Below are 13,268 nucleotides of genomic sequence, written 5' to 3'. Positions count from 1 at the left end.
TTAGAGATGTCAATTGGGCGGGCCGGGCGGGTTTGGGCGTATCCGAATGGGCTTCATTTTTTTGTTGGACATTTTTGGTCGAAGCCCAAATAGAACCATGTCCAAATGAGACCATAACCAAATAAGACCATGATTTGTTGGGCTGTCCATGGGACCCATACACCCATTTAATGTAAACAATATAATTTTCATTTTTTCGATTTTTGCGGGAAATTGTGTTTTTCTGTTTTGGCAAAAAATTGCATTTTCGGTTTTTACGAGAAATTGTATTTTTCGGTTTTGGCGGAAAATTGCGTTTTTCAATTTTTGCAGAAAATTACGTTTTTAGTTTTGGCGAGAAATTACGTTTCTCGGTATTGACGGGAAATTGCGTTTTTGATTTTGACAGGAAATTTGGTTTTTCGGTTTTGGCAGAAATTGCATTTTTCGGTTTTGGCGGAAAATTGTATTTTTCGATCTTGGCAGGAAATTACATTTTTCCGGTTTTGGTGGGCAACTATGTTTTTCCGGTTTTAACGAAAAATACGTTTTTTCGATTTTAACGGAAAATTACGTTTTTCGGTTTTAGCGGAAATTATGTTTTTCATAACAAAAATCACAAATAAACAGTTAGAAATCAAACTTTCAGGCTTCAGGAAGGAAAATGTTGGAAAAAAATATTGTGTTTTTTCTAATTTGCTAAACCTAGATATTTTAGATTTTTGGGCCGTCCATTGTCCAAGTGGTTAAACCCAATATTGTCCATGTTATAATTGGGCTCGTCTATGTGAACAAAATTTAGTTACTGGGTCAAAATGGGCATGTCCATTTCAAACCATATCAATTTGGACACGGGCGCCCATTTATAGCCCGCCCATTTGACATCTCTAGCTGACCTGTTAAGGAGGATAGGTTTGATGGCAAGGTGTGTGTGTGGGGTACCATAATTTACCTGGCTGTCGGATCTGAAAACTCGACGACTGGTATTATGTGCCTAATTTTGAGCTCTGTTATTCAGCAGTGCGGGTCCTAGTATTTTATGGGCTGGTATATTGGGCCTACAGATTAACACATCTAAGAGAGAAAAAGGAAAAACCTTATTTATGAGAAGAGGAATACTCGAACAGTCGAACTCATGACCTCTACTCTGGGTAGTAGTAACCAAACCAACATAACTAACAGACAATGCAGTTTGGCGTTGGTTCATCAAATCTGGTTTGTTCCGACATAGTAATGTTTTGGGATCCATATAATTTGGCAATTGAGTAATCTCATAATTTCTAGTTTCTACAAATATTGAAATTCGGTTGATGTTCACTAGAAGTCTAGAACTATCAAGTCGTACGTTTTTTTTAAAAAGATACAAGATGACCAACTAACCAACAAAATTGGGTTCAATATTTTCAACTGAAGTTTCTAATACACTAGTTCATCTTTTGTAGATTAGCACTTTTACTTTAAGGAAAGATGAAGCCAACTCCTTTCTTTAGTTTTTGTTGTAAAAGATGCCAAAAACATAACCCTTATTTTTTTAAACTAAAAAACATCTTATGATAAATAACCTCTGTTTAGTTCTAGTTATACCTGAACAAGAGCTTATCATAAATAAGAGCCTATGCTAATTAACATTTTACCAAAAAAAAAAGAGAGAGTATGTTAAATAAGTTCTTCTGATCAGTAAACGTTTTATGCAAATATTTTTTATTTTATTTTATATCACGAGTTCATGTCAAATTATTATTTTATGAACTTGCACTATGCAAATAGTGTATAATTAAATTTTAAGATTATATTATTTTTAAATACTTGTATATTTCATATAGTTCTTTAAAACACACCTGGGTAATGAAGGAATTTATTTATGATTTTGAAAATAAAAAGGTAAATTTAGATATCTAGTTACATATTATAAATTGTATAATAAGAGTACAATTTTCTAATAATTGGATATATATATATATATAGTCTCACATACTTTATATCGTATGATTGTTGTGGTATCACAGCAAACAAAAACTTAAATTTGACTAAAATAGATTTAAAAATGCAAAGTGAATTCAATCATTTGGAGGCAGTGATTCAATCAGAGTAAAGGCAAAGTAGTGCTTATCAATATGTGCTCGCGTACAGTTACAAAAAAGTGCTCGTGTATCAGTGCACTGTGCATCCTTAGCTCACTATTATCTATTTAATGCTCTTTCTCCGTTTGATACTTACTCTCTCAGGCTCAGCTTCGTATACTTGTGTAATTGTGTTCTTGGTATGAAACACTTTTGTATAATTTAATACATTATATACGTGTCATATATCAATAGTAAAATTAGAAAATGATAAAACCCACCCAACTCAATTTCAGTAGGCTGCCTATAAGTTAAACCCTAGTAACTGAATCAAAATTGAAAACTTAAAAACATCGGTTCGGTTAGCACAGGCCTATACCACACAGTCGTTAACAAAAGCAATGCACCACACAAGTAATATTCTAAAGAATATGCTCTCCCGGGATTCATGCCTTGTATTTCTCTTTTTTTCTCTTCTTTCCAGGTATGTAAAGGCTAGTAGGCTAGGATTCAGACCTCAGTGTCTACGAAAAAAATAGTAGTAACAAGCAATTGGCAACTAGAGAGAATTATAGGAAACCAAAGTTACTTTAAACCGAGATTTTTATCTCTCAACCTTTGACCACAAGTTGGTAGTGGATTTATAGAGTTTGTTACGTTGAGAGATACTTTGTGTTTTTTTTCTCACGCAAAAGGACACATTGCTAACTTCACACACTTCTCACTGCCAGTTGTATTATTTTGGACGAAAATAGCCCTGATTATGTTTAAAGGAAAGTATGTTGGTTTTAAGGAAACAACCATAGCAGTTTCTTTTTGTAACTAAGTTTCGTTTATTACAATAAATGAGAAATAGTTCAATTAGAAAGGTAGGTGTATGGCGTGAAGAGAACCATTTTTAATAGTTTGATCTGACTGAAATAAAAAAAGATCTAACGGCTGCCAAAGTTCTATGAAGGACTATCATGGATGGTGCAATTAATAAGATACGACTTTGGTAATTGTGGTGTATCAGCTTCGTGGTCAGTAGATTGGTGGTCAGAGGGGTGTATGGTTGGATAGCTTTGTACGAGGAGAGAGGCGTCGGTTTGGGAAGGCTGGGTGGGAGAGTTGTGCGTAGTGGGTTGGGGGGAATTGTGATTAAGAGAGATGTAAGCGTGAGGTGGGTGCTGGTTATTTGTTGAATGGAGAGTGGTGGTCAGGTGAGTGCGAGATGGAAAAGTTGTGGTTAATGGAAGCTGGGATGCTTGGGGTTGGTTCTGAATCCATGTGGTCGTCAAAGTTTTGTGGTCAAGGGATGTGTGGATAAGAGAGTTGTGGTCAAGCGGGTTGTAGTCCGACACCAAGTAGCTAGATTGATGGTCAGCAACTTGGTAGTCAGGAGAGTTGTGGTCAGAAGAGTTACCGTCGGCAGAGTGGTCAGCAGAGTTGTGGTCATCGGTGTTGTGGTCAGTAGGTGGTATGAACCAAAAAGCTTACTTCCTCTTAACCTAATCTCTCTTAGAGATTAAGTTAATTCTTGGAAGTTTCTCTATTATTAATAATAAGAAACCCTTATATAGGGATACAACTTTGTAGAATATGGAAAACCCTTAAACTAATATAAAAAGTAAACCAATTATTAAATAGAAAACTACCAAAACTCTTAATGTAAAATATCATAATCTATCTAACCATATTCTCATATCATTACATCCCTCTTCGACTCGGAGCTTGCCCTCAAGCTCCAACTCTTCATATGCATATGACAGCTTTTATGCATCTTCCCACAAGTTATACTAATCTCATTTTCTTTGTAGAACTTCATAACTTCATGTATGCCTCTCCCAACCATGTCGTTATTTTCCTTATGGTCAGGGTTTTCTTGTTCTGAAATTACCTTCAACGGCATGTCTGATTTCAGAGTGATCGTCACATAATCCTTTTGAGGTTCCTCCATATTCTTCTCATGAACTTTCTCTACTGTTGCGTTGGTTTGCACGGTTGCTTCCTCATGCACAGCAGCGAAAGTTTCCATCTCTAACATGGCTTCTTCTTTTTTCTTCCTCTCTAGCTCTTTTAACGTTGCTTGAATGCTCTTTGTAATCTCCATTATCTCACCAAGTTGTGCTTTCATGCTGATATAACTCACAGATAACGATTTCTAGTAATTCTTGTCTCCCATCGAATCGTTCGGCTCTGATACCAAATTGATATGAACCAAAAAGCTTACTTCCTCTTAACCTAATCTCTCTTAGAGATTAAGTTAATTCTTGGAAGCTTCTCTATTATTAATAATAAGAAACACTTATATAGAGATACAACTTTGTAGAATATGGAAAACCCTTAAACTAATATAAAAAGTAAACCAATTATTAAATAGAAAACTACCAAAACTCTTAATGTAAAATATCATAATCTATCTAACCATATTCCCATATCCTCTTCGAGGGTTTCTTATCGAAGAGGGATATAATGATATGGGACAATTAATTTCTGTTTTGGTTTATATCGATTTGCATATAAGACAATTAATTTCTGTTATGTTACCCATTTTAAATTATTTCAGTTTATAAACAATTTAACGCTATTTCAGTTCTGTCACGTTGAAGTATGCGTGAAATATAACACATTTTATTTCTGTACTAATCCATCATGGATACTCATTTCTCCTAAATGATGCATGCATGCACATTTTGACTATTCATCAACGAAATCGGTTATAAAATTTCAGGATGGGGTTTAATCACAGGTTGTATAAAGAGCATAATTATCAGTGTCCCAGATAGAGATCCTTAGTGTTTTTTGGTGTGGGGGTCCACCACATTTCTCAATTCATGTGTCCAAATGTCCTAGTATAAGAACCGTCCTACCTTCGTCCTTGGCGTTTGCTGAACATGGGTAAAGCAAATCAGAAATAAAAAAAAATAAAAAAAAGATTTTAAGGACTTTAAAAACGTCCTACTAAGAGCAACCTTATTGGTTGTCCCTAAAATAAAGTCCTTAAATTTTTATTTTCTTCTGGTTTTCTGCTTTTTCTTAAAAAAAAAAGTGAACCATTCTTGGACCACCACGTGTTATGGGACCCACAGAATAGTGCAGAGACATAACTACCTAAGAGTTGCACTAAGAAGTGCCGATAATCTTGGCCTTAAGATGCTCTTAGGAAATGGATGATGTGGCATTGCCAGACTTCGTTCTGTGTTGTTGTAGTTTACCCAATTTATCAATAATTCGAGCACAAAGTCTTCCATTAAGCCCAAAAGATTACAACTATATAAAGTTTATAAACTGTTGAATTAGTTCAATGATAAATTTAAATCCCCCGACGTTCTCTTATGTACGATACACGTACCTTGTTGTTCAACAAAGCCGACCGAAAAAAGAAAAAGAACAAGAACAAGACGCAAAAGAACAAACCAAAAGAAAACATGTAGTAGATTATTGTAAATCTCCGTTAAATGTGTTGTGCTAGTTTGTTAACCTGTGTTTCTCATTCCTGCGGCGATACCATTGATTGTGATTAGCAAAGCATCCCTAAGCTTATTGTTATCTTCATCGCGTCTTAGCCTCTTAAGTACTTCAACTTGCAACATGTTCATAGCGTTAAGATACGGAAGTCTACTCTCTATGAGTTTCTTCAAGCTCTTGTTGCTCTCCAAGAGTTTCTCACGGCCGGTTATCACAAGCACATACTTTTCAGTAGTCAACAACTCTTTCCTCAGCATATCACCAAGTCCTCTTCTGCTCTCAGAGACAAGTTGTTCGTCATAGAGTTTCGTAATGGGGATGTCTGCTTTGGCTAACACCATCTCTATAAGGTCAATAGTTGACTGGAAAAATGGCCACTCTTTATACATCTCCTGAATATCGTCTGCATAACCCTTCTCAGAGACACCCTTTAGACCAGCTCCTACACCGAGCCAAGCTGGTAGAACAAACCTTGTTTGTGTCCAAGCAAAGACCCAAGGGATAGCTCTAAGATGTCCTATGCCAGTTGAGCTCTTTCTTCTCGCTGGTCGGCTTCCTATGTTGAGGTAACCGAGCTCGGCTTGTGGTGTTGCCTCATGGAAGTATGAGATAAACTCTGGGTTTTCATAGACTGTGCCTTTGTAGTTTTGGGAACTGATTGTTGAGATTTCTTCCATTAGATTTCTCCATTTTTGCTCTCGAGGCGGTTGAGGAGGCTTTAAGGTAGCAAGTAGAACCGCCGTTGTGTATATCTCTAGTTGCCTAACAGCTGTTTGTGGTATACCAAACTTGGCTTGAACCATCTCACCTTGCTCAGTTGAACGCAAAGTGCCCTGGCCAAACCAAGTACTAATCAATATTTATCATAAATTATTGTTGTGGTTATGTATTGGTTTTCGAAGCGACTTAAATCTCTGTGAACCAGTAAAAGACCATATTCTTGTGTCACCATGAAGAAAAGAAAACTCAAGAGAGATGAAAACTGACCATTACGGAGCCTGGTGGTTGGGATTGTATGGCGAGATAGGTCGGGCCACCACCACGACCAATACTTCCTCCTCGTCCATGGAACAAAGTAATTTTGATCCCAAACTCATTGCAAGCAGCAACAACATCTTCTTGAGCTTTGTAAAGTTCCCATGCAGCAGTAAAGCGTCCAGAATCTTTTCCTGAATCAGAGTATCCAACCATCACCTGCACGTAAAATTTATTGTTCCAAGTTCTTTAGAGGTGTTATTCTTCCTTCTACAATGAATTGGCTGAACTTATAGTTGTAATGTACCTCTTGGTGACCATTATGATTCTTTTGGATGTGTTCTCTGTACCAATCTATTGAAAGCAGTTTCCTTATAACATAACCAGCTGCTCTTAGATCCTTCACCGTTTCAAAAAGAGGAACCACTCGCAGCCTAAAGCAATGAGAGAGTACGTCATCAAACAATACGATTTAAAATGATTACAAACATTGAAATGTTTTTATAAATAGTATGAAAAATATGTGTAGAGATTTAAACTCACGTTCCACCAGGACATGGTTTTCCATGTTCACTAGTGACCGCAAGTCGAGTATCTTTTTGCAGAAGCTCCACAGCCAGGACATCACTTGCCTGGAAAGTTAGCAACAAATCAACGTCATTTTTTTATTATAGCTACATTCGATTCTAGAGAAACCTAACCGATCATACATTTGAAGCCATGGAAATAACATAAGCTCCAAGTGATTCACTTCCAAACTCAGCAGCAACTCGGAATGTGTCCAAAACTTCTTTAACTTCAGGAACAACCTACATATATTATTACTTATCAAAAAAAAAAACCTACATATATTATAGACCACAGCTGATATATAAGAAAATGTAATATATTATTAGTAAGCTATATTTTTGGATGACTCTTGTTCGAATGCAAGATAGGATTGACATTAAAAGGTTATTGGTATTCTGACCTCAATAGTGGGAGGAACAAGGGGTCGTTTGCCTTTAAGTTCTTTTGTCAAGAAATCTAGTTTTTTCTCTTCATCCCATTCACTATAAGTACCAAGGTCCAAGTATGTTGTAATTGCATCCAAAGCTTCAGCATGCCTTGCAGATTCCTGGTAAATGATTCATATAATACATTATACGAGAAAAAAACCACTAAACAAGAGCGATCCAAAAAAATAGCAGAAAATCTCACCTGACGTAAATCAAGTTTCACCAAAACCATGCCAAATGTAGAAACTCTACGGATCAGATCAGCAAGTTTTCCATCAGCTAGCACACCAGCACCGGATGATTGCTAAGTAAAAGAATGATGTTAAAGATCATTTATTTTGATGGAACGTGTTTTTTTTTTAAATTATGATGGAACGTTATTTTAACATGGAGTTTGGATTGTTACCAGTGATTCGTAGCAGAGGAGCAATGGTTCTAGAAGTTGCTCCGACGTTTCATACGATACCCTAGGGTCATACTCACAAGGAAGACCCTCAAGTAGAAGTTCAAGGAGTTTTCGTGTCTTCACAAGCTGTGATCATAGAAGCATTCAGTTTGAGAATTAGTTAGAGCGCATGGTACACTTATATGGTTCAAATTTTATGCTTACTAAGAATTTTTAATAAACAAGTTACAATAGGCTAAGATGCAAGCAACAAGTAAAAGTTATATTTGGATGAAAATACTAAAGACTTGTACCTTATCCTTAACATCTCCAAGTACAATACGGTAAGGAGCCATTCCAGCACGTTTAAGTGGAGGTGGTTCTAGTAGCTTTTGAAAACTAGCCCTCCCAATTTTAGATTCCGCAAATAGTTTCCTCTGGAAGAGAAGTTGAGATGTAGATGAGAAAGAACCTCGCGAAGTAAGACCTGCCGTATGAGTATCATCAGCATTTGGCTTTGAATCGATCTTTGGAGAGTCTTCTTCATTTTGCTTCTGTGTAAGGAAAATAAGGACAAAAATATCAAAAGACTTGGCAAGAGCTCAACAAAACTATGTTTCATGTACATATCAAAAGGCTTTGCCTTACCTGGAGATTTGGAGGCACAAAATCTGTCGTTGAATTGATTTCAAATTTGGAATGTTGTGAATCACCATCTTCTGTAATGAAATGAGTAATAAAAACATGAATGCATGAGAAAAAAGGTGTGGATGTTGGTCGTGTTCACCAGTAAAAAATGTAAGAGTATTTTTTTTACCAATGCAAGAAGGATGTTGAGCTTTATCTGGAAGCTGTGTTAGCAAGGATGAATTTTGCTGGTTTAAGAAACTTGATTGTCCTCTGTCAGAATCTTTTTCAGAACTCTCTGAGGGGAGAAAACATCAATTTGTAAGGTTGAATAGTAAAAAAATTATTATGAATAGAAAAATATACAAATTCCATTGAAACTGATAGAAGCATACCTTTTTCAAGAATGTCCTCTGCTAATCTTGAAAATCTGTCACTGCATCGATTTGTAGACAATTCAAATCTTAAGCTATCAACCTCTCTTATGTACAGATCGATAGCCATCCACCTGGACAAGAGAGATACTTCCTTGGTGACCTGGAAAATTATTATCACAACATTCAAGTGTGAGATATCAAGGAAATCACATGTTTAAGTAAGATAAGTTCGCTGTTCTTCATGGAAAAGTGATTAGCATGAATTTTGTATGGGAAATGAGTTGTGACCTAGAATAATATACAAAAAGACTAACCTTTGCCGTCACATTTGGGTTTCCATCTCTATCACCTCCCATCCAAGAACCAAATTTTATAGGCGTGCATGTTAATGGAAGTGGCTTCCCCGTGAACTAAATCACAATACTCTCAAGGTTAAGTAACTTGAGTTTATTCAGATTTTATTTTTGGAATGTTATATTTATTGCTTAATATATAAATTTTCTCCTAGCAACTTATTTTTCCAGATATACACTAGAAATCTAATTAGAATCATACCTTTTTCAAGGAATTGCTGACACGACGCAGGTAATGTGGTACAGCTTTCCAAAGGGATTGCTCAACAATGTTCAAACCTGGTGAATTATAATTAAGGGAAGGAAAATGAAGGGAATGTCAACTAAATTTTTATAGAAATTTAGAAATTCGATTTAACATAATACCAGCTCTAGCTTCATCAACTGGAGTAGGTTTTTGACGTCTAAGCTCATCAGTCTGCCATACTGAAGTTATCTCCCTAACCTTTAAAAATATGATAATTAGTATATTTGTTTTTCATGCCTAACAAAAAGAATTATAAAAGAAGAGTACCAAATCTTCAATGAGGGTTTCTCGATCTTCATGGCCGATATCTGATCTGCTGTTATATTCTAAAAGATTCTGCAAGAAAGTGAATGTTCTTAACGCTTAATTTTTTGACTAAAGAATATATATACCAATATCATTCCAAACTTACAGCAATTCTGACATGCTTGTACTGTAAGGTTCTCCGGTTAATTTGAGTAGGATGAGCAGTAAGAACAATCTCGACCTCCTAAAGTCGATAAACAAATTTGCAATCAAGTATCAAACTGTGGAATTTGACACGCAGCTTATGCTTTGTTGTGACATATGATATACGTGTTAAAAACATATTGGAACAGATATAGTATGAACTCAACCTGCTTGCAAACCGTTTTGTAAAGCTCTTCCGAGGAAATTCCACTATGCAATAGCTGAGTGAATGTATCATCACATGATCTTGAAAGTTGTGTGGCGTCTATGAGTTTATGCATTCTGGAAAAAAAAAAGTTTATATACAAAAACAAAATTTAGAATCTATTATGCTTGTTCATTATTTGTAAATACTTTTGCTGTAAATGTTTTTCTAAAACCATGACCTGTGATGAGTGTCTGCAATGCCCATAAGGTTAAGAGAGTGAGTGAATGCACGAGCCAATGTCAAAGCTTCCTCTAGTGGCATCTTGGATATTTCACAAGTCAGTTGCTTCTCTAAAAGGTTTGCAGTATCTTCAATACCAGCCAAACGCAAATTCAACGCACTCTGAAACGTTTTTAACCACAGACACTAGTATCATTCCTCGTTATTCCGAAACCTTTGTACACTAATGACTTAATTTTTAATAATATATTTAACACAAGTATATCCTAATATAAAACAAACCTGAGCGAGGATTCGAATGCGTTCGATTTTCTCCATGAATGAGCTTCCGACTTCCCTCTGCAACACATCATTAAAGAGACTTCCGAGCAACTTGCAGTCATCTTCGAAACTTTGGAATGAGATTTCCTCTGCAATATCATCTGTCGTATCCGTCATTGTATCGATGAAGGAATGAGAGAGAGTGTAGTGATCAAAGTGAAATATTTAGACGAGTGATTTATGGTTTGTTAGCTATATATGGTGGCTTACTAACTTATTGATGCAATCTCATGCTTACAAGTGGTGGTCAACGCAGTAAATTATTGCGCAATTAAATTTGTGGTGCTAGTTCATTAATTACCCGTAAAAATCTAGAGAGGAGCCAAGCTTCTTTTCTTCCTTCACAAATTTTAATAACAATTTTATATTGTTAATAATTAAAATTAGACTGTGATCCGTCTTTTTGAAAGGTGAATATATTTTTTTGTTTTACATATTTTTTAGAAATTTAATTTTTATATTTGTGTTTTTTTTTCTATAATCATATTTGTATTTTTTTTTTGTAATCATATTTGTGATTTGACAAGATTATGGAAAAATTGTAATTTTGCAAGAGTTTATTTTTTTGCATCTATATAAAATAAAGTGGTTAAACAAAATAAAATAGAATATTATGAAATAATTTTTTGTTCATCGGTCTTCAGATTTATATTAATGTATATATACTTTTTATATAATGTTCATATCCGCAAATCTGCGGACAACCACCTGGTTAACATTAAATGTAACATTAAATGTAATACATTACAGCAATCCCATAATATTGCGCAAGACTTGTGGTCGAATGGTAAAAAAGGAACAACAACATATTTTAGATTCGATTTATCTGTTGAACAAAATTAAATCACATTGCTTTTGATATCTATGTGGATCCATGATAATATCCGAAAAAATCAATTTATAGGTTACACTTCTAATCGATAATCAGCCTAATCATTCCATAAATTCATGATATCCCCAAGTTAACAAAAAAATCAATCTCACAATATTAAAAATTATTAGAACATTTCCAACCAAAATTCTTTACTAGTATCTAAAATAAGAGATACTTAATTTTTGTATCACTACAAGAAAATTTATTTTTTACGAAGGTTATATTCGTTGTAAATTCGTCGTAAAAGAGGTGTTATGACGAATTAACGTGGAAACACGTTTCGTTGTTAAATGCCCATCGTAACGGATGTTTCGTCGTAAAGTCCACGTAATCGTAAAATGGAAGGAACATATTCGTCGTAAACAACTCGTTTCGTTGTAAAGTACTCGTACGATTTCGATGTAAAGTTGTAAAATTTACGAGGACTTTACAACTCCTGCGATGTAAAGTCTTCGTAAAGTTTACAAGGAATTTACGAGTAATTCTATGTAAATTCCATGTAAATTTTACAACGAATTTACATCGTCATAAATATTAAAATTTTAAAATCTTTTAAATATAAAAATGAAATATGAAAAACGAAACAAATTTTTAAAAACTATATAAATGTCTTAAAGTAATATCTAAATTTAAAATATACAAAACGAAACAAATAAAAAAAGCTACAAGAGAAGATCATCGAAGTAGTTGGTGGGGGCGCTCGGTATCGTAGAGCCTGCTGGATCGGTTGATTCGGGATCCCCTTGTTGCATCCCGAGAGATTCTCGTCTGGCCGCCAACGCTCTCTGCATATTCTGGTTTCCTACCGCCATCACGTCCAGCAGATCCTCAAGAGAGTCCAAACGGACCTGCTGGGTATCCAGCATCCGAGAAGTCACATGATCCCGTCTCAAAGAGTATGACAAAGTCGCCCTTGCAACTTCATTAACAGAACCTGTTCCTACCGTTCGTCCCTTTTTTAGGAGCCACCTATAAAAATATATCAATATAGTTAATTATATTAAATAGTCAAATTAATTTAAATAAAAGTTTTAAATTTTACCTCTTTAAAGATCATGTCGACCTCTTCTGTTGTCAATTTGATGAGTAATCGATTTGGAGACTGTTGGGTTAGTTGCGTCTCTCGCTCTTCAACCCAAGCAGCCACATTGTTGAAGATTTTCTCGGATGCAGGATCAGCAAAAATCCCGTCTTATGTGATGTGAATCATCTTGAAGAGATCAGAAAGAGATGGCAAAACTCCCGTCTTCTCTAACTACAAACATGAATAATAAATAAAATTAAATATTAAAATTAAAATTCAGTAATAAATATAAGCTTAAATGAATTATAAAATAAATATTACAACTAAAACTTACAACTTCTAAACGGATTCTGGCATGGGTTTTTGTCCAGTTCTATGAACCATAGGCAAATGACCATCTTTATCCTTCGTTCTTCGGGAAGCGGAGCACGTGTTGGCCTTTTGGATCGAGGAGCTTCCAATAGGCGATGAGTCCATCCCATACCTCTTTAGTGACCTCGGTGGACTTCCCGTCATAACTGTAGATCTCCCACTTATTCTTCCAATCTGGGACGGTGTTGTAAAGGCGGATCTTCGCTTTTGCATGAAATTCCCTCTTCACTCCTTCGGTGATTTCTAAGGACCAGTGTCATCTTTGCTGAAACAAACAAAATTTTGAAAAATTAAAATAATTAATTAATAATTAAATATACCGCAAAACATTTAAACCCAGTCGTTTTAACATGATCTGGAGTCATGTTCCAGTTCGGATAGGCCCCGT

The 13,268-nt window shown here is 35.3% G+C and overlaps 1 protein-coding gene across 1 annotated transcript; it reads right to left on the bottom strand.

The window, feature by feature from the left end:
- Window positions 1-5,317: 5,317 nt before the first annotated feature.
- LOC108832273 (phosphoenolpyruvate carboxylase 4-like) lies at window positions 5,318-10,752 on the bottom strand. The gene is made up of 20 exons (XM_057000755.1): window positions 10,572-10,752; window positions 10,288-10,451; window positions 10,069-10,183; window positions 9,864-9,941; window positions 9,719-9,787; window positions 9,571-9,649; window positions 9,407-9,483; window positions 9,166-9,261; window positions 8,870-9,011; window positions 8,665-8,772; window positions 8,496-8,566; window positions 8,162-8,401; window positions 7,869-7,994; window positions 7,665-7,766; window positions 7,435-7,581; window positions 7,175-7,273; window positions 7,008-7,096; window positions 6,772-6,898; window positions 6,477-6,683; window positions 5,318-6,322 (listed from the first exon to the last, which is right to left on the bottom strand). Exons 1-20 carry the CDS (start codon window positions 10,725-10,727, stop codon window positions 5,498-5,500), a joined length of 3,117 nt encoding a protein of 1,038 aa, XP_056856735.1. The 5' UTR covers window positions 10,728-10,752; the 3' UTR covers window positions 5,318-5,497.
- Window positions 10,753-13,268: the final 2,516 nt, after the last annotated feature.

Source organism: Raphanus sativus, unplaced genomic scaffold (assembly GCF_000801105.2).
Source record: "Raphanus sativus cultivar WK10039 unplaced genomic scaffold, ASM80110v3 Scaffold2897, whole genome shotgun sequence".
Taxonomy (NCBI): domain Eukaryota; kingdom Viridiplantae; phylum Streptophyta; class Magnoliopsida; order Brassicales; family Brassicaceae; genus Raphanus; species Raphanus sativus.
Note: the sequence above shows the minus strand (reverse complement) of the source record. Positions and strands in the feature narration are given on the sequence as shown.